The sequence below is a fragment of the Myiozetetes cayanensis genome, unplaced genomic scaffold (assembly GCF_022539395.1).
Source record: "Myiozetetes cayanensis isolate MyiCay16 unplaced genomic scaffold, myiCay2020 scf13, whole genome shotgun sequence".
Taxonomy (NCBI): domain Eukaryota; kingdom Metazoa; phylum Chordata; class Aves; order Passeriformes; family Tyrannidae; genus Myiozetetes; species Myiozetetes cayanensis.
Window position 1 is genome coordinate 9,561,288 of NW_026086937.1, and position 22,532 is coordinate 9,583,819.

Genomic DNA, 22,532 nt, shown 5'->3' on the forward strand with positions numbered 1-22,532 from the left:
GACTCAGGGACCATGGTGATACTGGCATTAGGCAGCTTTCAAACACAACCCTATCAAGGATTTTAACAGCGCAGTGGGCGAGGAATCAGTGGGCGAGGAAAGGAGATGCCTCAGCTGGGGACAAGGGGGCAGGACGTGGTGTCCCCACCGGCAGAAGCGGACCTCACATCAGCTCTCACCTTTAGCCTCGTGCCCTTGGCGCCTGTGGAGTCGGCTCGCTCGCTCCCAGCCAGGTCCACCAAGCTGATTTTGCTGACCTGCAGGCAGAAAGGAGGCTTGTCAGCCCTGCAGGCACAGCAAACCTTGCCTGGCACGAAGCCAAGACCTTTCACAGGGTAACACTGCTCTGAGGGCAGTGGTGGGCTCTGCAGGGTCATCCCTGCAAGATTTGTCAAGGAGCATGGCTAATATCCTTGCAGGTAGGCCTGGAGGGCATCAGCTGACAAATATGCTGTCCAGGAGCTGGTACCACAAGGGACCATGGGCCCAGTATGCAGCTGGGACTTATCTCCCTCCTGTTCCAATCCTGCATCAGGCCACACCACCTCATTCCAAGTGCTGGTGACAGCACACAAAGCCCTTCCTGGGTTCCCCCAAGTTCTCCAGGCTCTGCTCTCACCTTCTCAGTGGTGATGTCTGTCTCAGCGTCATGTCGCTTCTGCGTGAAGATGATGTTGAACACGGCGTGGGAGCGGCTGCTGGTCTCGTTCATGTTGGTAGCAGCCACTGTGCTGCAGGGACAGGAGCACAGGGAGGTGTGACACCCTGTGGGGGACACTAAAATGGCTGTTGATGGGGTCAGGGCTCATGCCAGGACAGGGTACATGATGGGAAGGCAAGTCTGGAGGACAAGAGAGGACTCTGGGAGGGGATATGCACAAGTCTAGGGTTTCTCCTGATGGCTACAGTGCATTTTGAGAGCAGGAAGGAGCTAAGGTGAAAGGAAGAGGAGGGTACCCAATGCTCAGAGAGAAGGGGGCTGCCATCTCCAGAGCAGATGGACTGGCAAAGCAAGGAAGTGAAGCAGGACCTTCTAGAAGTGCCTGCAAGCCCTCCAAATCCTGTCCATCTCCTCCTTCCCCAACTCACCGGGCCTTGTTTCCAGAGTCCATGAGGTCCTGGATGTCATTGTAGGAGGTCACGGCCAGCTTGGAAAGGTCTTCAACATATGGGCCCATAAGGGGATGCTCCCTCACCCGCAGGTTCCCCTTGTTCTTGGGGTTCAGGAGGTCCCTCACACGCTCACAGTAAATCTCCATGTAGCTCACCTAGAGCAGAAGGCACGGGCAGGGCTAGCAGAATGAAGTCCTGCCTGCCCACCCCACACCCAGGGGCACCCCCAAAGAGGGGTCTGCACACCGCCATGGCTTCCAGAGATGGTGGGAGGCTGGGAGTGGACTATACAGGCAGTGGGGTTCCTACCTCCACAGAGTAGGACATGTTGTCATTCGTCGTGTCATTGATGCGGGAGAAGAGGTCCTCGCACAGCTGTGGAGAGAAGAGCCAGGCTCAGTCCCCTGCCAGCAGGATGCTTCTGCCTGGGGTGCCCAGGCCACAGGGATTTCTACCTTCTCACCCCAAAAAAACAGAGCCAAAGGGTAGTGGGATGGCTCCCGGGGTGCTGGCAGAGCCCCCCATGCTGATCAGCATCCCCAGAGGCCCTGCTGGGGCCAGCACGTGGCAGCTCTCAGTAAACAACTCAGCACTTGGAACACTGGCCTTGTGTGGCCAGACTGTAGTCCATCCAGTCTCAGGAGAGTCCGGATGACCCTCCTTGGCCCCCCATTCTCCTGTAGAGCCATGCCAGCTTACTGTCATGGCAGTGCTGTATTAGGCCTTGGCAAAACCTGACCCCACCCTGCTCCCTCTTCCCTCTCAGCTCTGCTTTTCCTTTGGGCATGCCTCTGGGACCAGGGGGGCAGGGAGCTTTCCCCAGGCACACCTGTGGGATGATGCCTTGCTGGTCCTTCTCCTGCTTCCCCATCATGGTGTAGGATTTTCCAGCTCCCGTCTGACCGTAGGCAAAGATGCACACATTGTAGCCTTCAAAGGCATGTTGCAGCATCTCCTCACCAATGTCCCGGTACACTTGCTTCTGGGATGCATAGTTGATGTCTGCAGGCTGCAGAGAATAGGGGTATATGAAGAAATTTGGCAGGGAGGCCCTCCTACCTCTCTCCAGTCCAGTGCTCCAGGTGGGCTCAGGCCTCCCAATGCTTACCGTAGTGTGGGACCAGTAGGAATAGTCAAAGCTGAAGCTTTTTGGAGTCTCTTTAGGCTGCTTCGGGTTCAGGATAGCTAGGGACAAACAGATGGGAACATGAGGCCTCCAGCCACCCGTGGTACCCCTGCCTTCCACACCCCCTGCACGAGGGGTTGGGGGTGATGGGGTTCAGTCCAAAACAGTCCTGAAAAGTGGACTGGGACCCTTCCAGCTCTGCAGATGGGTCTAGAGCCCCCAGACCCCAACAATGAAAGCAGTGGAGGTGGATGCCATGGCCAGCAGAGCCCAAGGGAACAAGGCAGAGCCTTGCCCAGATATCCTGCTGGACATGGTGAGGGGAATATGGCTCCTTCCCTCAGGTTCCTTGTTGTTGTGGCACCTGCCCATGGGAGCCCAGCACCAGCACAGAAGGGTCACACAGCCTTCCTTACCCCACAGCTGGGGGGCCATGCCCAAAGCCCCCACGCTGGCACTGCACTGGGTGGGAGCAGCTGCAACCCCATTGGGGCTCCCCTAGGGCCCCCCCAGTTCCCGCTTCTCCAGGTCCCCAGCCCCAGCAGGGTGATTAATGCCTCGTGTCACACCACCAACAGAAACAAGAGCCTGCTTTTCTCATCCCCTGATGAAAAGGACGTTGCCATGGAAATTGGAGCCTGCATCACTGCTCTTCCTTGCTCGATGCTTTTTTTTTCTCCTGTAGAGCATTTTCAGTGGTTTTTTTCTGAAACAACAGATGCGTCAGAAGAAACCCAAACCAGTGGGTAATCACGAGATCCAGCCACCAGCCATGTTAGGTGACATTGAGGTGACCTTGCAGGCCTGCACAGCACAGTTCCCACAGTTCCCACGCCCACAGCCCCCAGCTGCTCCCTGCCACCACTGAGGACGAGGAGCCCGTAAGCCACAAGGCCAGCAGAGCTCCCAAACTGCCCTGCCCTGTCCTGAAGCCACCATTCAGCCAGGGCTCACACCCACTCTAGATTCCACCTGAAACCTTCCTGAGCAGCCTCAGGCACGGTGCAGCCCGATACTGTGGTGTCAGATACCCAGGTGCACGGTGTTAGGGATATGAATGCTTTCTGCTCCAAATTCCTCCTCCACTACCACAATGGATACTCCCTCGGGAAGGGTCCGCCACTTCTGGCCTGAGATAAGCCCAGCCCTGCACACAACAGCAGCAGGACAGGCAGGATAGGGTGGGAAGTGGGGTCAGGATCCAGCCCCAACCATGAAACCACAGCCCAGTGCTGCTCGGATGCTACTCACTGTGGACAAAAGCCCAACTCTGGCACCAAAGGGGGGCAGCCAGAGGCTCCCTGCCTGCCTACCCACTGCAGGCAGCCTGACTCAGGTGCTCTGGATGCCTGCTGCATCCCAGGCAAACTAACGACCAGGAGAAAGGGCTGGGAAATGACTACTGGCAATCCTGTAGCTGTAAATGGGGATGTGGAGGTCCCTGGAAGAGCAGGTCTTTGTGGGCAGCCACTGTGGCTGCCCACCCCTGATCCCTGCCAACGCCTGGCTGTTGTGCTTGTTGTGAAGAGAAGTGGGTGTGAAGGCTACGTAAGAAGAGGGATAGAGCATCTCTGATGGCTCCTGGAGTTCAACCTGGCAGCTCTGCCATGCCGCCCAGTCACCTGCGCTCGGCTCGGGTCTGTCTCTGCCCTGCAGGGGTGACCCTCACCACAGTGAACAGGGGCAGAAATGAGTCCTGGAGTGGGCAGGATGGGAACAAGGTGGCTGTTCTGCATCCCATGCTGGGCACGGGGCAGAGGAGCAGCTGAGGATGGCACCAAGTGGCTCCAGCCAGCCCAGCTGCAACTGTCCAGCTGGCACCACCAGCAAGGAAACCAGAGACTGGGATGGACACAGGGAGAAGGGAGAACTCTGAGAGCAACCCTGAGCTGAAAGGCTCTCCCCCTGCCCCTGTCATTCCCATTTATTTGCCTGCAGGCAGATGGATGCTGCTGGTGGAATTTTTCCTCTCCAGGCATCCAGGGCTTTTGCAAAAGACTCGTGCTCTGGGCAAATGGGATTAAAAAGGCAAGGAGGGGTGTGGGGGTGAATACAGGCATATAGACATGGGGGCAGGAAGGAAGAAAACTTCTGGAGATGTCTCTTGCCTTACCCTGAGGAGCCAGCAGCGTGGCAGAGGCACCGAGAAAGAGAGAACCCAGAACTCACAGGAGAGAAAATAATCAGATTTTAAAACCAGCAGAGGCATGGCTACAGCCAGAGAATATTACTGGCCCTGTGGAATCAAAGCCAGGGGTCCTGTCCTTACCATCCTGGTGGGAGTTGCCAGGACAGGGGCTGGGAGTGTTGGTGCCCAAGATGGACCCCACAGAGCAGAGGACACCAGGGGAACAAAGCAGCAGTGTTAGAGGGCAGGTGGGTGGTTGTGGCAGCTGGAAGTTTGCAGGGAAAAGGACAGCAGAGAAAGGCTGACCCCTTCCCACCCTGGTCCCTGGCCACTGCTATCCCCTACAGGGCTCAGTGCATAGACAGCAGAAGCACCTGTGTCCCCCCCACAGCACACGTAGGGGTCAATGCAAATAATCCTGTGAAGGGGAAAACTTGCTCTCACTACCCGCAAACACATTTATTTTTGGCTTTTCTGCAAGGAGCTGGGGGGTGAGACAGTCCTGCTCTGTTGGCACTGCTGGCATCCTTCTGCCTCCCCCAGCCACAGGAGAAGCAGGCCTCTGAGCCTCCCACGCCTGCTAACCCAGTCCCCCGGCCAAGGGGAATAGCCAGCGGTTTGTCCATTCATGGAGAAAATCCTTGCTGTCAGCAAAAGGTTCCTGCTCCCAGCCCTGCTGCCCTCCCTGGCTCAGGCAGGGGCAGGGGGTGGGGGGTCAGGGGCACAGCCAGGGCGGTGCAGGATGAGCAGGGGTGGATGGCTCTGAGCAAACATGGCCATGGTGGTGGGGGCTGCCTGATGCTCTTGTCTGGGACTGGGGCATGGCAGGTCGTTCCTCCTCCCCCACCAGAACAAGAATGGGGGACATCTACCCTGTCTGTGCTCTCACCTGGGCAGGTGAGAAGCTTCTGTGGGGCCAGGAGGCTTCCTCACCGTGAAGGCAGAAATTCTCCACCCCCGGCAGACAGAGAACCCCTGCCCAATCGGGAAGGGAGAAGCCCCACAGGACACCAAAGTCCATCAGGCACTGCCCCACAGACCCGCCCATTCCTGTTCCCAAGGCCTGGGGTGAGCAGAGGGCCCAGTGGGGTCCCAGAGCACCCTTGGGTGCCCTCTCTCCCCACCCCTGGGGTTGCCATGGCAGCCTGCCGGCGCACCGCGGGGGTGGCTGGCGCCGGTGTTTCACCCACCGGCAGTGACGCAGGCAGCCCCGGGAGGGCGGGCAGGGAGTTATTTTAGACACTGCCCCATCTGGAGGCTTCCAGAGCCAAAGAGGAGAGATTTGGCTGCCATTCCCAACAGCCAGAAGCTGTTATTTAAAGAGCAGCAAAGGTCGGACCGGCTCCTTGACAGGACAGACAGCCCCAAGCCCCCTAGTACATCCCCCACCCCGAACACACCATTCCCTTGGCAAACCTCACTCCTACCCCTCCATTCTGCTGCGGTTGCAGCTCCAAGAGCCCCATAGAAGCAGGGATGGGTCCTGGCATGCCGCAGTGTGTGGTACCTGGCCCAGCAGTGCTGTCAGAAGCCACTCACAGGCCCACGAACGGCTTCAAAGCCAGGTTGGATGTGGCTCTGAACAACCTGGTCTAGTGGACGGTGTGGACATGCTTCCCATGACAGGAGGTTGGAATGAGACAGTTGCTAAGGTCCCTTCCAAGCCAAATCACACTGTGATTTCTTTGATTCCTCCCTCATCACCTACCAGGGAATGCTGACCCATTCACTATCACTGGAATCCGAGGGCTCGGTGCCATATAGATCCTATCACTGCCATTTCAACAGCAGGACTGCATTTCTCTATGGTAAAGGTGACATCCTCCCCACATTCCCTCCTCCAAACAACTCTGGGTGCTACAGGCATCCGCAACAAGGATCGCAGCAGCCCAGTGCTCGCTGCTGGGGCCAGACCACACATGCTCCTCCCCAGGCAGTACTCAAAGCCCCTCTGCCCCGAGGTACTCACTAGTGGTGCTTCCTGACATCTGGATAATGCATTTGGATTCCCGGCTCATCTCCCGGGAGTTGAAGGGCCGGACGCGCACCGCCACCTTCACTGATGCTCCCGCCATCGCGCTGGCCAGAGGTGGGTTCTGCTACCCAGGAGCAGTGGCTGTTCTGCAAGGAGAGAGGAAAAGGGGGTTAGGAAAGCTTGCATCCACATCCCAATCCACATCTTGCAGCAGTGTAGGATGAACGGAAAGCCTGCGCAAGGAAATCTCCCAGGAACAGTGATTTGCCCACATTTTACCTCTCCTTGCTCCCCATCATATCTCGGGTCAGGACCCTCAGCTCAATCCCAGGGGCCATCCCCAGGGCAGGGCCACGTAGGCACTGTCAGCATCAGCACAACCCCCAAGGAGTGGTTTTCCATCCCAGGGTGCCAATGGCACTGAGCAGATAGCCCCTCATCTACAAGCAAGCCCACAGGCCCTGCCCATCACCTGAACCTCCTGCCTCCACCCCAACCCCAGCAAAGCAGGGGCTGGACAGGGGGGAGCAGGAAGGAAAGTAATGGCATTCCACTGAGAAAGGAGGCAGCTGTTAAACACAGCTGCTGGCATGTGGCTCCCATTCAGCTCTCACAAAGCAGACGTGTGGCGTCAGCAAGAGCAGCCATGGCTGGGAAGCTGGTGCCCATTGCACTCAGCTGAAGTTCCCAGTTCACCGTCATTTTTCCACTTCTTTTGCTAATAAATTATTGATCACAAATCCCAGAAGATGAAACAAACTGCTTGCCAGCATCTCCCAGAGTAGTTGCCCATCCCAGCACTGGTGGCAAAGTGCTCCACAGCCCATCCCACCTTCCCCAAACTGCAGTTAAGCCCACTTAAGCTTTGATCAGAAAATCATGCTGGGATCCTTCCTTTGACCACTGTATCTTTTGGGATTCTTTTGGACCTGACAAAATCTATTCCTGCCTTCTGATGTTCCTCCCTTCTGCTGTCTGTCCCTGCTTCCTGATCCCCTGTGCTGAGCCTGGTGGTGGAAGAGGAGGTCAGGACCCCTCAGTATGGGCTGGAACTGGCTCCTCTGGCATCCCACCTGCAAGGGTGCCTGCAAATTCCCTATGGCTTTTCAAGCCTGGGTTTTGCCAGTAGGATGCTCTCTCTGGGAGGAAGGAGATCAGGGAGGAACGAGCTGTGAGTGAGCCATGGCCCAGCTCTGGTTACATGGGCCAAGACCAGCAGAAAGTGGAGCAGTAAGGATGGATCCTCAACACGAGATGGGTTTTCCCAGAATGGAAATAAAAAGTACAGCTGAATTTGTGGAAAAGAGGAGGGTAAAAGAGAAGAAAAAAAGAGATCCCTAGAATGGAAAGTGTCCCAAGAGAAGGGGATGGTTTTAGAACTACCTGAGGTTTGACAGCTCTGGTTTCATTTCCAGGGGGGTAAGAGGAAACCAAAAGCACAGTGCAGTGGAAAAACTTGCAGCAAGAAAGTGTTACAAGCTCATCAATGCCTTTCAGAAACCCTTTGCCTATTTTAAAAGTGAGCCGGCATGCCCAACAGCAGGAGGAAGACAAAGCTTCTCCTGTTGGAGTTCCCAAACTCTCCTCTTACTGCCCCGCTGAGATGATTCTGGAACTACCACAGTGCTCAGCCAGAGATCACACCCATAAATTCCACCAGTTTCAGAGTTCAAGCATTTGGTCTCAGGTTGTCTTGAGCTTGGATTATTTTAAGCAGGTGTTTAACACCACCCTTGAGTCCCTAAGCCAGCGAGCGGGCTGCCTCATGCCAGTGGCCTCTGCCTCAGAGGGGGAAAGGAAAAATTTAACAGGAATGCTTCACCAAAGGGGAATGAAAAAGTTGTTTTTCCCATGGAACGATGGGATATATTCCTAGATGGAAGGGCTGCATGCTCATGAGGCCATTGGCTCGAGCTGCTCCACCCTGTGGCACCATTCAGGGACAACAGATCCATCACTGGGCTAAATAACATCAGCACCCAACAACTGCTTGTGTCAAATGTTTCCCTCTCCTCCTGAGCCAACACAGCTCCCTTCCCCCAGCTCTGCAGCTTCTCCAGCTACTAAGGCTCTGAAGAGGGGGTCAGGTCCCTGGGCTCCTGCCTCCTGCACAGCCACCAGAACAGCACACCCATCAGTGACCCCACCAGCCACAGGACTGTCTACTGCCTGCCACAGGCCACTTCATCCCTGCCCTTATTCCCTCCCACCCCTGCACTGTTCCCAGCCCCTCCAGCCCTATCAGTTCCCACAAAGAAGCTCTGGTTTCTCTTTCGTCCCACTTTTCCACATGTCTCATCTTTCTGTGTAGCCTCCATTAGTGCTGCTTGCCCTTCTCGGGGCAAGGGGCAGGAACCTGCTCAGTCCCACAGCCCATACCCCCTTAGCCCACCCTCAATAGTCATGAAAATCCCCCACCTCACCAGCAGCCATCCCCACGTCCACATCCCAGTGTATTCCCATCTGGCTAGCCTTGCCCCGTGGTGTGGGCTCCTCTCCCTGCCAGTACTGCCTGCTGCAGAGCCCCAAGCTTGACTCCATTTTCTACTCCATCCATCTCCTTCACCTTCCTCAGTCAGCAACGTGCTGCTTCCCTCTGCTCTGCTGCAGCTCTCCAATCCCATCTCTGCATTGGCAGCACAAGGACCCCAGGCAACACTGTGTCCCCTTGGGGACCACCAGCAGACGCCTGCGCAGCTGCTTCACAAGCCTCCTTCCCTCCTTCCCAGCTTGTTTTCCTGGCTCAGCTGTGGGGAGGAATTCAGCCTGCACCCACATACCGTGGGAGCACCCTGAGCCACAGCACCCCTGGTCGTGGGCACTCAGCATCCTGCAGAGAGAGGGGCCAGGCTGCAGTGGGCAGGGGCAGGCAGCCCCCCCGCCCCCCGAGCCCAGCCAGCTCACTCTGCCTGGGGACAGCCAGCCACCGCCTGCTTAATCCACTGCCATCGAGAAAAATTCAATAAGCCACGACCAGCCTTTGGCTGGGAGCGGGCCAGCACCGCAGCCCCACTTTCTGCTCCCTCCCTGCCGCCTCCCAGGGCTACCCTTCACATGAAGGAGGTGGCAGAGGAGAACAGCCAAGTCCCCAGGGCCAGAGAGCCAGGGCACGTCTAGGCCTGTCCCCTAACTGTGCAGGGCATCTCTTTCCCCCATTCCAGTGCAGCCTGCTGGCTCTATCCATCCCTGTGGCACACTGGTGACTTCCAGTGAGGAGCAAAAGACCTAGAGAGCCATGATTAACCAGATCAGCTAAGATTAATTGGGCAGAGATTAGCTAATGAAAGCTCTCTTAAGTCCAAGGGCTACCAATTGGCAGCCTCTCCTGCTGAGAGGTGACCAGTGGGACAGGGAGCATTGTCCCCAGGTGCCACCCACAGCAAGCTCTTCCTCAAAGGATGCTAAGGAACATGCCATGCTGCCAGTCCCCCAGCTCCAGCACATGCGGAGCTGGCTGCGCCCAGGGAAATCCAAGGTGAGTTTCCCTTTGTCTGTGCGCATCCAACCCCACGTCACCTCAGTGACGAGGGTGGACGCCCCATCTGGCTGCACCAGTGTGTTCTCAGCAGCCGCCAGGCTTTGTTGTGGAGAGCCCTTCCCCTGCGTCCCTCATTGGGGCCCCTCAACTCTGACTGCAACCACGGGACTCTGCTCTGCCTCTAGGGCAGCAGGGGACATGGTGCCAGCTGACACGGCACCATCAGTGCCTGCCGGCTGAGCTGGGGGCGCTCCCCTCTCGCCTCCCACCCCGCACAGGGCAAGGGGCCGTGACAGTGCAGTTTTCTCTGGAGCAGCACCTGCAGCAGGGAGGCAACTCAGCGGACAATCCAGGACAGGGGCAAGTGCCCCCCATCCCCAGCTGAAATCCAGGCCCCTGCTTCCCTAGTGCCATCATGGGCACCCTTCTCTGTACCTCCTTGACTCCTGCCCACCCCAGTGATGGACACAGCTCCACGGCAGGGTTTGCAGCTCCCTGAGAATTTCCATGCAGATTCAGTTTGCAAGTAGCAAATGTAAGGATGCAGATGAGGGGTTCTGCTCCCCATCCCTGCTGCAAAGGCAAGTAACCCCACCCCCATCTCTGCTCTCTCTATCCTCTCTTCCACGGGCTCAAAACCACAGCAGTGAAAATCCGCATGGAAAGGCAGAGAGCTCCGATGGGTGACAAGCATGGCTGGGCACGGAGAAGGGTAGGCAGCCAGGGAGGGGGCAGACACCAGGTTCCCACACGCCCCAGGTTTGGGGGCCTACAGCTCTGGCCACACGCAGGGAGGTGGGGGGTGGTGGCAGGATCTGTGCCAGCGCCAGCTGCCACCTCCCAGACAAAATGGAGGTCAGTGGCAGCATGCAGAGATGGCAGAGCCACCACACCCCTGGCCGTACCCGGGGGAGGGAGGGGTCTGCTGCCTCCTCTGCCCCACCAGTCCCATAGAGGCCACCTGCAAGGAGCTGCTCTGGGCACTGAGGCATGGAAGGATGGCTGGCTGTGGGGTGGTACGGGAGTCACTCAGCTGGTTCCTTGCCCTCCCCGAGCCCCACTGCTGTTTCATGGGACCTGAGCAGGCATGAGAGCCCAGCTCACAGGGGGTCTTCGGGATCTGGGGAACGGCCCCATGAGGGAGGAGGAGGGGAAGGAGGAAGCAGAGGAGGAAGGCTATGGGGCAGGTGCAGGGCTGCTCCCTGGGAGCCTGGATGACCAAGCACAGAGCTCTGCACCAGCCCTACGCACTGGGACCAGCCCCTCCAACAGCCAGCAGCTACTGTGCTGGCCCACGGTGACACAGCGGCCCTTGTCCACAGCTCCCCAGCGCAAGGTCAGTGGCAGCTGCTCGTCCTTGGGGGGCAAACCGAGCCTCAGCATCGCAGCACCTTTGCCAGCCACCCCTTGGCAAGAGCCCCGATTGGGGCATCAACTGCCCCCTTCAGCACTGTCATTAACTCGATGATGACGCAAGATGGCTCAGTTGCATGACCAAAGCCACCTGCCCCGGAGGGGAGAGCGGGGCTGTGGCTCTGAGGTGACAAGGGGTTCCTGTGCCCTCCGCTATGGGCTGCGGGGATGGCATCCTCCCTTTCCACACCCAGATGCAGAGGCATCTCCCCATCACCGGGCAGGACCACCCGCCTGGATCCTTCTGGAAGACGGGGCGGCACCCGCCGGCCACCGCGATGGGGACCAGTGGGCAGTTCCCCCCAAAACTTCGCGCATCTCGGGGCCCCGCAAAATGGCCGGCGGCCGCAGCCCCCCCGCCCCGCCGAATCCCCGGGGCTGAGCATCCTGCTCCCCCACGCCTGGCTTCGCCCCTGCCGGGGCCGCGAGGGGCGGCACCGCCATCCTGGGGCAGCCCGGGTCCCCTCCATCCCCCCGGCCAGCGCCCGGGGGGCGCGGCGGGGCTCACCCGTCCCACCCAGTGCCGCCCGCCCCTACCTGTGATGGCCGTGCCCGGTTCGGCGGGGCGCAGCGCTCAGTCCCGGGCGGGGGGGGCCGGCATGAGGCCGAGCCGCGCGGTGCGGCGCGGTGCGGTGCTGTGCGGTGCGGCGCCGGTGCCGGTGCTGGTGCGGGTGGCGGCAGCCCCACCCCTGCGGTCCCCGCCCCACACGCTGGTTGGCCGCCGCCGCCGCCGCCACCGCTCGGAGGGGGGACGGGGGGGACCGGGAGGGCGAGAGCGGGGATGGAGAGGTGACGTCAGCGCATCCCCCAGCCCCGGGCGCGCTGCGGAGCCGCCGCAGGGGCGGGGCGGGGCGGGGCCTCGCGGCACCGGCAGCCGTCGCCTGGCAACCGGCACCGGCCCGGTACCCCGGTACCCCGGTAACCCGGTACCCCGCACCCCGCCACCCCGGTACCTCGGCGCGGAACCCCGGGGAGTGGCCCCTGCCAGGGCTTCCCGCGCCCCCTGCCCCGGCGCCGTTCGTTCGCTCCTCCGGCCGCCGAGACCCCGCCCGCAGCGTGGGGCCCGGCCGCTCCTGCCCATCTGCGCCGGGTATTCAGAGCCAGCGCAGAAAGCGGATTATTCTTTCGCCGCCAGCTGTTTCCAGCAGCGAGGTCGCCCTCGCCCCACGGCGTCCCCTCCCCGCCCCAGCTATGCCCCAAATCTCCCTAGAGGACAGGCAGCTGAGAGGTCTTCACCCGATATCTTGTCATTTTGGTAGATGACAGCACTCCCCAGGCTGACTGTGGTTTCCATCATCCATGCAGGGGCAGGCACACCTGACCCCAGTTCCTCTCAGTGATGGCCATCCACCTGCTGAGATGATGTGCTTTCACCTGGCACCATTGCCAGACCCATGCCCCTGTCCCAAATGTCTTCAGCACCAACTGCTGGTGTCAGATCTGCTGGGGAGGAATTCTCACCCCTATGCTGTCATCCTCAGATAAAGCTTTACTCACTGAGGGTGAGCACCCACTCGTGGACCTGCCAGAGTTGGCAGTGGGCAGCTTGTTTGTATTTCAGAGTATAGATGGCAGAGAATGTGCCAGAGGATGGGCATGATGCAACTGACTGTGGGCACACACGGCAGGCAACAGCATATTGAATTCCCATGTGGAGCCTATGGAATCATCAGGATACACTGGGATGCTCATAATCCAGGCTGAGCCCACAGAACACAGCTTGCTGTGGCAGTGGGATACTGTGGCCATATCCCACCCCACAGCTCTGCCCTGGCACACACTATTCCACTGGCCAGCCTTCTCTGGGCACCTGTCACCCACCCAGAGGTCCCTCTGCAAGGCAGGTCCCTGGTCAGGGAGCTCTGGTCTACAGGAGCTTTGTGCTACAAGAGGAGTTATAACAATGGCAGCTGTGACAGACTGGTCCCAGCACAACCATCCTGTGGCACAGGACCTAGGTGCCCACAGCAGGGATCCCATCTGCTGGGATACTGCTGGGAACCATCAGCCATGGTGTCCTGGGGGCAATGGGTCCAGGGTCTGCCTTGGTGCTTGCCAGTCCCAGAGGCTGGCATACCTGGAGAACAACTCCCCCAGCACTATCAAAGGGGTATGCCCCAAAATGAGGGGTCCAAGACAGCAGGAATGGCACTGGTGACACATTAACTGGACAGAAGAGGTAATCAGGGGCAGAGTCCAAACTGGCGGGAGGAGCACTGAGCTGCGGGTCAGGGTCCACGGGACACTGGACACTGCTGACACGGGATGCTGTGCGCTGCAGTGCTGGCTGCTGCTCAGGCAGCCTCCACTGCTCCTCTCCTCCAAGCTCAGCTCCTGGGGACAGTACGGCGTGCCATGGCCACCAGCCTGCTCCACGTCCCCCCACCCCAGACGCTGCTCCGGCCCCTGGTTGTGCCAGAGAGGTTGCTGCTCGGGCCAGGGCCCAGCAATGTGCCCCACCGCATCCAGGCTGCAGGCGGCCGGCAACTCCTGGGCCACATGCACCCCGAAGTGCTGCAGGTGAGCCGCCCCAACCCAGTCTTCTTCCCCTCCTCTCCTCTCCCTTCCCTCCAGGAGGGGTTGGAATGGCTCTGCTGGGGCAAGAAGAGCAATAGTAGTGCCAATCAGTGCCTTGCCACTGCAGGTGATGGATGAGATCAAGGCAGGCATCCAGTACGCCTTCCAGACACAGAACCAGCTGACCCTGGCCATCAGTGGCAGTGGCCACTGTGCCATGGAGGCCGCCCTCTTCAATCTGCTCGAGTGTGGAGACACCATACTGGTGGCCATCAATGGCATCTGGGGACAACGTGCTGCTGACATTGCCAGGAGGCTGGGTATGCTGGGGACAGCCAGATGGCATGGCAGGGCTGAGGGGACCGGGTTTGAGAGCAGGATGCCAGAATGTGAGCCCTGGCTTGCTGTTCCAATCCTGGTGGCAGCAACCAGTGACATGGCTTCCACAGCCAGCGAGCGGTCCAGATTGTTTCCAGGGTGATGTCTCTCCATTTATGGTGGTTTATGGCTTTTCCACTGGCCAAATCTGCAGGATGCCAGACCCTGGCAAGCAGCTGTGCTCCTGGTTCACATGCAACAGATTTCCCTGTGGAGCAGGTGACTGCCCAGTGGAAAGTATACCCAAACCTCACTCTTCTCTGCTCGAATTCCTCCCAGGAGCCAATGTCTATGAACTGCTGAAACCCCCGGGCGAGTATTTCACTCCACGGGACATTGAGGAGGTGAGTGCTGGTGAGTGCTGGCCACTGTGCAAGGCAGTGGGCATGAGCTGACCTCGGGTGTGGTCACCTTCCCTCTGTGTCATGCAGGGCCTGGTGCAGCACAAGCCCTCAGTGCTCTTCATCACCCATGGCGAGTCCTCCACCGGCGTGCTGCAGCCACTGGAGGGGCTGGGCGAGCTGTGCCACCGGTCAGTGCACAGTGGACACCTGTGGTCACCAAAGGTCACCACTGGGAGTTGGGCCTGGGGATTTACATGATCCGGGCTCTTCCCTGGCTCTGTGGGGCTGGAAGGTGTTGGTGCCCGTGAGACACGTGGCCCTGGGGGGACAAGGATGCTAGGGCTGCAGGCAGAAGGGTGGCAAGAGGAGAAGGCAGGGACAGCAGGCTGAGCTCTGTTCTCCCACAGTCATGGCTGCCTGCTGCTTGTGGACGCGGTGGCATCACTTGGGGGAGCCCCCATCTTCATGGACCAGCAGGGTAAGAGTTGCAGTGTCATCATGGGCACTGGACAAGGGGGTTCATGACTGGGCCAGAGAGATGGGGCAGTGGGATCAGGCCCTCTGCCCATATTTTGGGCTAGCAGCACTAGAAACCAGTCCAGCTGCAGCCAAGAGAGCCTGTTCCCCTCAAGCAACCATCAGCAGTGCCAGGGGTTCCCCCAAAGCAGCCCAACCACAAGCAAGATCTGTAGAGTTGTGCCACCCTTGTGCTTCCCACCCATCACTCACAGCTGGGCTGGGGGTACTCAGCATTTTCCCACTGGAAGCGTCCGAACCCTAAGGAGCTGCCTTCCTTCTTGTGCAGAGATCGATGTCCTATACTCGGGGTCCCAGAAAGTCCTCAACAGCCCCCCTGGCAGTGCCCCCATCTCATTCAGTGAGCGAGCCAGGTAAGAGCAGCCCAGTCCCACTGGGGTGGTAGGCAATGGGACTGGGGGAGGCAGTCACCTCCCTCCTTTGCCAGCCATCTGCTCCAGTCCTGCTCTGTGGAGAGCATGCCCAGCATGTGGAGAGCATGCAGCAGCAGTGCTGTGGGGGCCGAGCCCAGCCCATCCCTGGGCAGCAACTGGGCGCTGGAGCCAATCTCTGCACTCACTTTGGGGGACACAGGACTGATCCCACCTTGGAGCTGGCAGGGTGAAGGTCCAGCCTCTCCCCAGTATTCTGCTTCATCAGGGAGAAGGTGATGAGAAGGAAGACGAAGCCCCCATCCTTCTACCTGGATATAGGCTGCCTGGGAAACTACTGGGGCTGTGATGGGGAGCCACGGAGGTGAGGGCAGGCTCTCTGGTCACAGATGGCTGCAGCTGTCCCCCACCCAGCCTTTGCCCTGGCTCAGGGGCTGCCTGTTCTTCAGGGCTCAGACCCTGCCTGCCCATCACCCTGTCTGCTGGTTACAACCCTCTGCACTAAGTGATGGGGAGGGAGAGTGCTGTCCCTCTGTGTCCCATACTGCAAGCGAGGGGCTGCTCTGTTGCAGCCAGGCTGAACCCCTCTGGGTGCCCCTTGAATTTTGCAGGTACCACCACACGGCACCCATCAACAGCTTCTTCAGCCTGCGGGAAGGCTTGGCCATGCTGGCAGAGATAGTGAGTGACACCTGGCGGGCGGGGGGACACCAGCAGCGCCGGGTGAGCGCCGGGAGGTGCCTGTCAGCAGCAGAGACCTTCCCTCTCCTCTCTGCCTGCAGGGTTTGGAGAGCTCTTGGGAGCGACACCGGGCCAACTGTGCCAGGCTGTGCCAGGGGCTGCTCAGCCTGGGGCTTGAGCTCTTTGTGAAGGAGGAGGTGGGTTCAGGGCAAGCCCACCACCGCGGGGTAGGGGCAGCGTGAGGACACAACCCAGCACGGCTCGAGATATGCTTGAGCAGCTTCTAAAACTGGAGAAAAAACAACCCCCTTAGCAATGCTCTCTCCTGGCAGTCTGCTGGGCTCACCAGGGGGTGGGGCCATAGGATTGAACCCATTTTTCTCTTCCCCAGAAGGTGAGACTTCCCACCATCACCACTGTCAGAGTGCCTGAGGGCTACAACTGGAAGGACATCACAGCTTTTCTGATGGACAAACACGCCATAGAGATCTCTGGAGGCCTGGGCCCCACAGTGGGCAAGGTGGGCAAAGTCTTCCCCTCCTGCTGCCCATGGCCAGGCACTAAACCGCAACAATTTACTGGATTCACTGCGGCTCTCTGGCCGACAGTGTGTGGCTGTCGTTGTCCCACGTCCCATCGCCCGCAGCAACGCATAGCAGCATAACCACACACAATCACCCGCCTAATTGAATAACCACTAACCATGCACATAATTAGCGGGGTGACACATCTTTAGAGGAACCGGGTGTTAAACACAGCAAGAGCAAGCAGGGAGCTGTGCACGCCCGCTCATGCCTGGCTGCGTGTCCCCCGCCTCCGCATGGAACCCTGTGATCTGCCACCGGCCGCAGGGGGACGGTGCCGAGGCACGGAGACAGAGGTGGGTGCTGCAGGGACTGCAGGACGCTCGCTCTTCTCCTCCCAGGTCCTGCGCATCGGGCTCATGGGCTGCAACTCAACCAGTGAAAACGTGAACCGAGTGCTTCGAGCCCTACAAGACGCCCTCGGCAGCTGCCACCGCAGCCAGCTGTGAGCTCACCTGCCCGGGGGGCCCGGGAGAGGCGGTGTAGCAGTTCCCTCCGTGCCTGGCTGCAGGCAACTGGCAGCAGAGGGACTCCACTGCCTCCCTGGGATGCTGGCAGGAGACACAGCAACACCCAGAAAGCCAGGCAGGAGTGAGAAAGGAGAAGCTGGAATAGCAGAGGACTCAGAGGAGAGAGCTGCACTCAGATGTGAGACATCTCAAAACCACTTCTCCCATCATCCCAATGGCCTGGTCCCCCAGCTCTTCCCCTTCTCCAGGGCATGGCAGCCCCTCGGCAAGCTGACGTGAGGGCTGCATGCAGGATCTGACCATAGGTCCCACCACCACCAACCTCAGCTAACCCTGCACAAGAGCCCTGAAGTGCAGGATGCCAGCCATTGCCCCCAGATTCTGTACCCAGAAACATCCAGTGCCCAGCTCTACAAGGGCAGCCAAGGGTCTGTGCATCCCCCCGAGCCACAGCAGACATGAGTTCGCTCCCTGGTACCACCTTTCCTCAATAAAGTGACGTGGCAGTGTGCTGCTCCCAGGCCCCTTGCACGTGGCTCTCCTTGCATCCCCCCCAGAGTCTTGAGACACCCCAGTGGGATGGTAGCGGGGTTCCACTCAGCTCTGCTGTGGGATTTCTCGCCGGATCCTGGAGAGGAGTTGGGACATTGCTGAGCGGCGCGCACTGTCCTGGATCCGGTACACCTGAAACTAAGTGGAAACAGGGAGAAAGTGAGGGGAGAGGCTGCCAGGGGCCAGAGGGCTCTGGGAGGGGCCAATTCCAGCACATCCAAAGCTGTCCAGCCCAGGTGGTTTCTGGTGATGCCTCACAAGACCAGCTGGAGGTCTGGGGTTACCTGGCTGAGCAGGATGTCAAAGTAGGCTGTGTTCCAGTAGGACCCATCCTCATTGGGGAGCTGCAGGAGAGCTCGGGTGTTGGGGTCTGCCTGCCAGCTGTCAGTGCGTGCAGGGTGGCCAAAATGGAAACGGAGGAAGCGTCGGGGGTCCCGGGCAAAGCTCTCTACTTTATGGTAGAGGGAGGCAAGGTCCATGGCTGCTCCTTGGAAGAGGTTCTCCTCTGGGTTCAGAAAGTGGGGCAGGTGCTGGATGGCCAGGCAGCGGAGAAGGATCACCAAGAGCCTGTAGACAGAGCCCTCCAGGTCCTGCCAGTCCTCCAGGGAGGGGAAGAGCTCTGTGCTCCACAGCAGCACCATCTGTGGGGAGGGAGAGAAGAACACAGGATCAGATACAAGGCCTGATCTCACAAAGGCCAACCCTTCATGCCCTGCAGGTCACCTGTGGGGCTGAATCTATGCAGACTGGAGCAAAAGATGCTTTTCTGAAGCTCAGATGCATACTGTGCCCTTTTTCTTCAAAAAATCCAACCAGTCAACCAACCCACCAACAAAAAACCCACAAAAAAACCACAATCAAAGAATGTAACATAAAGAAAAACACACAGGATTTGGGTTACTTGGAGCTGGAGCCATTCTCTCAGCAGAAAACACTTCTCTATCCAGGGCCCAGAGAGCTGTCACAAGGAAGAGGGCACACCTGGATTGTGCCACCAGGTGCTGTCCCCAGCATGGCCCCTTTCCTGACCAGTGTCACCAGTTGGCATGAGTCCAGAGTGCTGAAAATAGGTTGGGTGGGGAGAGGTTTTTTTGTCAGCAGAAATGCCACCCTCAGCCCTGTATGGTTACCTCCCACCACACCAGGGTATGGGGCAATTTGCAGCATGGCAGCACAGTGATGCCATCCCCAGCAGACACAGGCAGCCTGTGCCAGAGGACAACTAGCATGTCAGTATAGAGCCCCAGCTCTGAATGCACCAAGTGTCTCAGGCTGGAGGTTGCTGGTTCAATCCAAGGAAGAAGGATCAAAGCCCTCTGACCATGGCCCACAGCAGCATGCATCTTTTGCAAACACAGCCACGGGCTGGTACATCCCAAAGCACTGCAGGTGCTCTCCCTTGTCAATTGGAATCTTCTGCAGAGAGCAGCCTTGGCTCTCTTGCCCAGAGAGCCACAGTCCCAACCAGCAGAACCTCCCTACCTTCAGGTAGTTGAAAGTGAGACCGCTTTTCCCACCCTCCTCTCCCCAGTCCTGGTCGCGGAGCTGGTCGAGCAGGCGAAGGCTGTCCAGACGAGATCCCTTCAGTGTGTCCACAGTGTGTAGCAGCCTCAGGATAGGGAGGTGAGTGGAGGATCTGGAGGGAAAGAGTGGAGTCCTATGAGAGGGAGGATAGACACATGCACTGCACCCTCCCAGGCTGGGGAGAGTGTACCTGCAGTGACCTGGTATGTGGGGGGACTCTCCCAGCCACATGCATGGCCCCAGGTATGCAGCATATTGGATCCACCTCCTGCACTCACCTCTGGCAAAGCAGAAACTTGAGAGGTTTGGAGTGAGATGGGAACGCTGCTGAGCAGCTTTTTCGCAGGAGGAATAAGAGTGGAGTGAAGTAGGGTTGTGCTCCCCTACGTGCAGTGGGGAGGGCTGCAGGCTGCCTCAGAGGGGAGGCTGGTTTGGTCTCCAAGGAGGAGTCAAATGTCCAGCTGGACCACACTGTGCTCAAAATAAGCCTCGACTGGTCCAGCCAGCCACTCAACTCCTCCATGGGGCTGGGTAGTTGTGCTGGCAGGCAAGACACATGTCACTCCAGCCCTGCTCTCTCCTGCATCCTGCCCTGGGAGGCACCTCATCACCCTGCTGCTGCCAGACACCTAGGCTTGCTTCTGAGGCCCAGGAAGGGATCTGAGAGCTGCCACCCTCTACATGGTCAGGGTTCATCTCCTGAAAATAATTTCAGGGGGCTCCTTCAGTTGCATTCCCCTTTTTCCTTGAGCTGCCTGAAACTTGGCTGAGGCTTTTTCTCTGACACCAGGAAGCGGGTCTGGGCATCATGAGGAGGTGACTTCAACCCCTGCTGATATGTCCCCACCCTTTCCTATCCTCTTTTTGCCTACACCCAGCAGTGCTGCCAGCCAGGGGGGATCGCTGGTGCAGGACCACACAACCATGCATGCAGTCAAGCCACTCACCTCCAGCAATGGGGAGAGGCAGGGACAAAGTGCACCTCTTCTGTGGCCTTCCGGAGGCTGCCTTCAGGGAAGCCCCTGTCACTCTGCCTCCTCTGGAGCTGGAGCGGCTCCTGCTGCCTCCTCACCACAGGAACAATGTCAAAGCGAATGGTCTTCCAGCTGCCACGGATCAGCAGGGAGAGCTCCATGGCATCTTCCTGCAGATTCTCGGCGCTGACGTCACCTAGATGTGGAGGGTTTGGCAGTAGTGAGGAGGTTAACGCAGCCGGTCCCGCAGGCTGAACCAGGTATGTGCTGCAACGCCTGTGACCATGTCCCACCCCACTCAACTCCTCCCTTTCCAGTGCTGCAGTTTGGCCATGGTTTCCCAGCTAAAACCCCTCTCCCAACCATGCTGGGGTGGCTCATGAGTAAGGAGCATTGCTCCAGCAGGGCTTAAGGTCAGGCGCAGCAGGAAGTGTCGAGCAGCCAATTCAGGCTACGCTTCTGGGTGGCTGAACAGTGCCAAGCAAAACAATGTGGTCCAAGAAAAATGGACCAGAAAAGGTCTCAGGTTGTGGGAGCAGAGGAAGATGAAGGTCTCTGTCTTGGCTGTGGAGGAAGGAGGGAATGGTGGGCTTGCTGGTCCTCTTGCATCACCTTCTCATCAGGTCTGAGCTTTACTTCAAGAAACACCTTTGGAGCATGAAGAAGCTGGTGGAACCACTACGGAAATTCCCAGGGTCCCTTCCCACCATGTCTTTCCTGAGGATGCTGGTGCCAGCTGAGGCATGTGTGTTCACAGGGTCAGACCCATGCCTCAAGGTCTTGGTTCAGCTCTGATGCACTCCCAGCTCACCCTCCAAACAGCCTCCTCCAGGGAGCAAGGGGCCTGGGAGGCCAGGAGGTAGGAGGAGAACGTGGTTAGGGTGAGCCAAGCAGGGCTAGGGGAACCCTTCACCCACCAAGGAGGGTGCCATGGAGAGATGCCTGAGGATGACTCTGCTGCCAGGGGATGGCAGGGAGTAGTTTGCATCTCCTCTTCCTTAGCTGAGGGCAAAGCCTATCCCAGGACACAGCAGGGTGGTCCCTCATCTGCTCATGCAAGCTTTCAGTGGGTCACACCCCCAGGGATCTATGTGTATTTCCAAAGGGACCACTGCCAAGCTGGGCTTCCCAGCCCGCCAGCATACGCACCTGGTTGAAGCAGGAAGCAGCGCTGGCAGTGCACGATGGCCGAAACAAGGAGCTCCTTCAGGTGCTGGAGGACTTTGCCTGGAACTAGACACCTCGCACCACCTCCATGCTCCATCACACCCACGACACTGATCCAATCTTCCAAATCGGTTCCTGGAGAGGGCACTTCCAGATAGCAGGTGTTCAGCCCCGGAGGGTGCCCTCCTGGGGTGTCTCTGGGCTGGCATTCCAGCAGCTGCAGGGTATCGCTGTCGATCCGCAGGGGCATCTCTACAGTGACAGCATCCTCAGAGGCACACAGAGCAAACTCGAAGGCTTCCAGGTTCCTGGCGTAGTCCACAAGGAAGCGGGGCTCCCTGGCATGGACAATCTCCAGCAGGGTCAGCAGGATGTTCTCAGCCCGCTGGAAATTCTCCAGCCGCTCCCTCTCGCGGGACACGATCACCCCGAGGTAGCTGTGCCAGAGGGAAGTGTTGGCTTCCATGGCAGCTCTGCTACCGTTGTGAGCCTGCTCCGAGCAGGAGTAAAAATACGTAGGCAGGGAGGGCAGAGCTGTCTGCCCGCGTGGGGAGGGTGGAGGGAAGCCACAGCTGGGCGTTGACAAGCACCAGTGCTGGGCGACTCCCAGGGAGAGGTACTGGGAGCAGCGTGTCCCACAAGGGCAGATCCAGGGCGGGGGATTGAGTCACACCGTGGCCCCCCTCTGGCACTCCAGAAGGGTGACAGCGAGCGCTCAGCTGATGGGTCATGCCAGGATAAGGCTGTGGTCTCCCACACTTCTCTTGGCACAGGGGCTGCGTGCCAGCGGCATCCCCTCACAGCCAGTGCCAGGTGAAGGCGACTCAGTGCCCTCAGCCCTGGCTTAGCTCAGCTTAGCCCGCTGCCTGGGGCTGCCAGAGCCCGGCTGCTCTCAGACTGTGTGGCACCCACGGGAGCTGGGCACAGCGCTGCGGTTCTGCGGGAGGGCTGCGGGACCCTGTGCCCGCCTTGCCGGTGCTCAAAGCAGCCCTGCGGGCCCAGTGCATCACTGTCAACACCAGACTCCAGCTCAGCTTTCATCAGGCTACAGTTTTCAAGGTGCGAGCAACTCCCAGCGCGTCTCGCCCGGGCTGAGCCCCCGAACCTGGCCCTGCTCTACGACTGAACCCACCCAGCTCCGCAGATGGACCCGGCCCCGCCCCGCAGGTAGAGCCCGTCCCGTCCCGTCCCGTCCCGTCC

General features: G+C 59.1%; 3 protein-coding genes across 38 annotated transcripts in view; 1 reads left to right on the plus strand and 2 right to left on the minus strand.

Moving 5' to 3' along the window:
• The window catches only part of KIF1A (kinesin family member 1A), a 40,858-nt gene extending 28,925 nt beyond the window's left edge, over positions 1-11,933 (minus strand). For 20 of the 35 annotated variants that reach the window (XM_050307765.1, XM_050307764.1, XM_050307762.1 and 17 more), the window contains exons 1-8: positions 11,771-11,932; positions 6,337-6,488; positions 2,222-2,298; positions 1,943-2,122; positions 1,423-1,488; positions 1,090-1,268; positions 620-731; positions 180-257 (exon numbers count right to left, since the gene is read on the minus strand). In XM_050307765.1, coding sequence (XP_050163722.1) covers positions 180-257; positions 620-731; positions 1,090-1,268; positions 1,423-1,488; positions 1,943-2,122; positions 2,222-2,298; positions 6,337-6,442 — 798 coding nt within the window. In that variant the 5' untranslated portion in view covers positions 6,443-6,488; positions 11,771-11,932. Of the gene's footprint in view, positions 1-179; positions 258-619; positions 732-1,089; positions 1,269-1,422; positions 1,489-1,942; positions 2,123-2,221; positions 2,299-6,336; positions 6,489-11,770 lie in introns of all 35 variants that reach the window. The other 15 variants (XM_050307741.1, XM_050307740.1, XM_050307736.1 and 12 more) reach the window with 1 other exon arrangement.
• A 1,544-nt stretch (positions 11,934-13,477) lies between these two features.
• AGXT (alanine--glyoxylate aminotransferase) lies at positions 13,478-17,432 on the plus strand. Of its 2 annotated transcripts, none has more exons than XM_050308143.1 (11): positions 13,478-13,753; positions 13,878-14,070; positions 14,408-14,472; positions 14,560-14,660; positions 14,880-14,950; positions 15,278-15,362; positions 15,649-15,744; positions 15,992-16,061; positions 16,163-16,258; positions 16,453-16,581; positions 16,987-17,432. In XM_050308143.1, the coding sequence occupies exons 1-11, from the start codon at positions 13,499-13,501 to the stop codon at positions 17,092-17,094; spliced, it is 1,269 nt and encodes a 422-aa protein (XP_050164100.1). In that variant the 5' UTR covers positions 13,478-13,498; the 3' UTR covers positions 17,095-17,432. The 2 variants fall into 2 exon arrangements, with proteins under 2 accessions (XP_050164100.1, XP_050164101.1); XM_050308144.1 differs by having other exon boundaries at positions 16,456-16,581.
• A 280-nt stretch (positions 17,433-17,712) lies between these two features.
• MAB21L4 (mab-21 like 4) lies at positions 17,713-21,798 on the minus strand. The gene is made up of 5 exons (XM_050308145.1): positions 21,315-21,798; positions 20,139-20,361; positions 19,150-19,303; positions 17,952-18,308; positions 17,713-17,805 (listed from the first exon to the last, which is right to left on the minus strand). Exons 1-5 carry the CDS (start codon positions 21,796-21,798, stop codon positions 17,713-17,715), a joined length of 1,311 nt encoding a protein of 436 aa, XP_050164102.1.
• Positions 21,799-22,532: the final 734 nt, after the last annotated feature.

What these genes read in the sequence shown, in the direction of transcription:
- AGXT (XM_050308143.1), top strand. Translation starts at nt 13,499, where the DNA reads ATGCTGTGCGCTGCAGTGCTGGCTGCTGCTCAGGCAGCCTCCACTGCT. An exon ending in CTCCACGGGACATTGAGGAG is followed by an intron (nt 14,473 to 14,559) that starts GTGAGTGCTGGT and finishes TGTGTCATGCAG; the next exon opens with GGCCTGGTGCAGCACAAGCC. An exon ending in CATCTTCATGGACCAGCAGG is followed by an intron (nt 14,951 to 15,277) that starts GTAAGAGTTGCA and finishes CTTCTTGTGCAG; the next exon opens with AGATCGATGTCCTATACTCG.
- MAB21L4 (XM_050308145.1), bottom strand. Translation starts at nt 21,798, where the DNA reads ATGGAAGCCAACACTTCCCTCTGGCACAGCTACCTCGGGGTGATCGTG. An exon ending in CTGCTTCCTGCTTCAACCAG is followed by an intron (nt 20,362 to 21,314) that starts GTGCGTATGCTG and finishes CTCCACATCTAG; the next exon opens with GTGACGTCAGCGCCGAGAAT. An exon ending in GCCTCTCCCCATTGCTGGAG is followed by an intron (nt 19,304 to 20,138) that starts GTGAGTGGCTTG and finishes CTTTCCCTCCAG; the next exon opens with ATCCTCCACTCACCTCCCTA.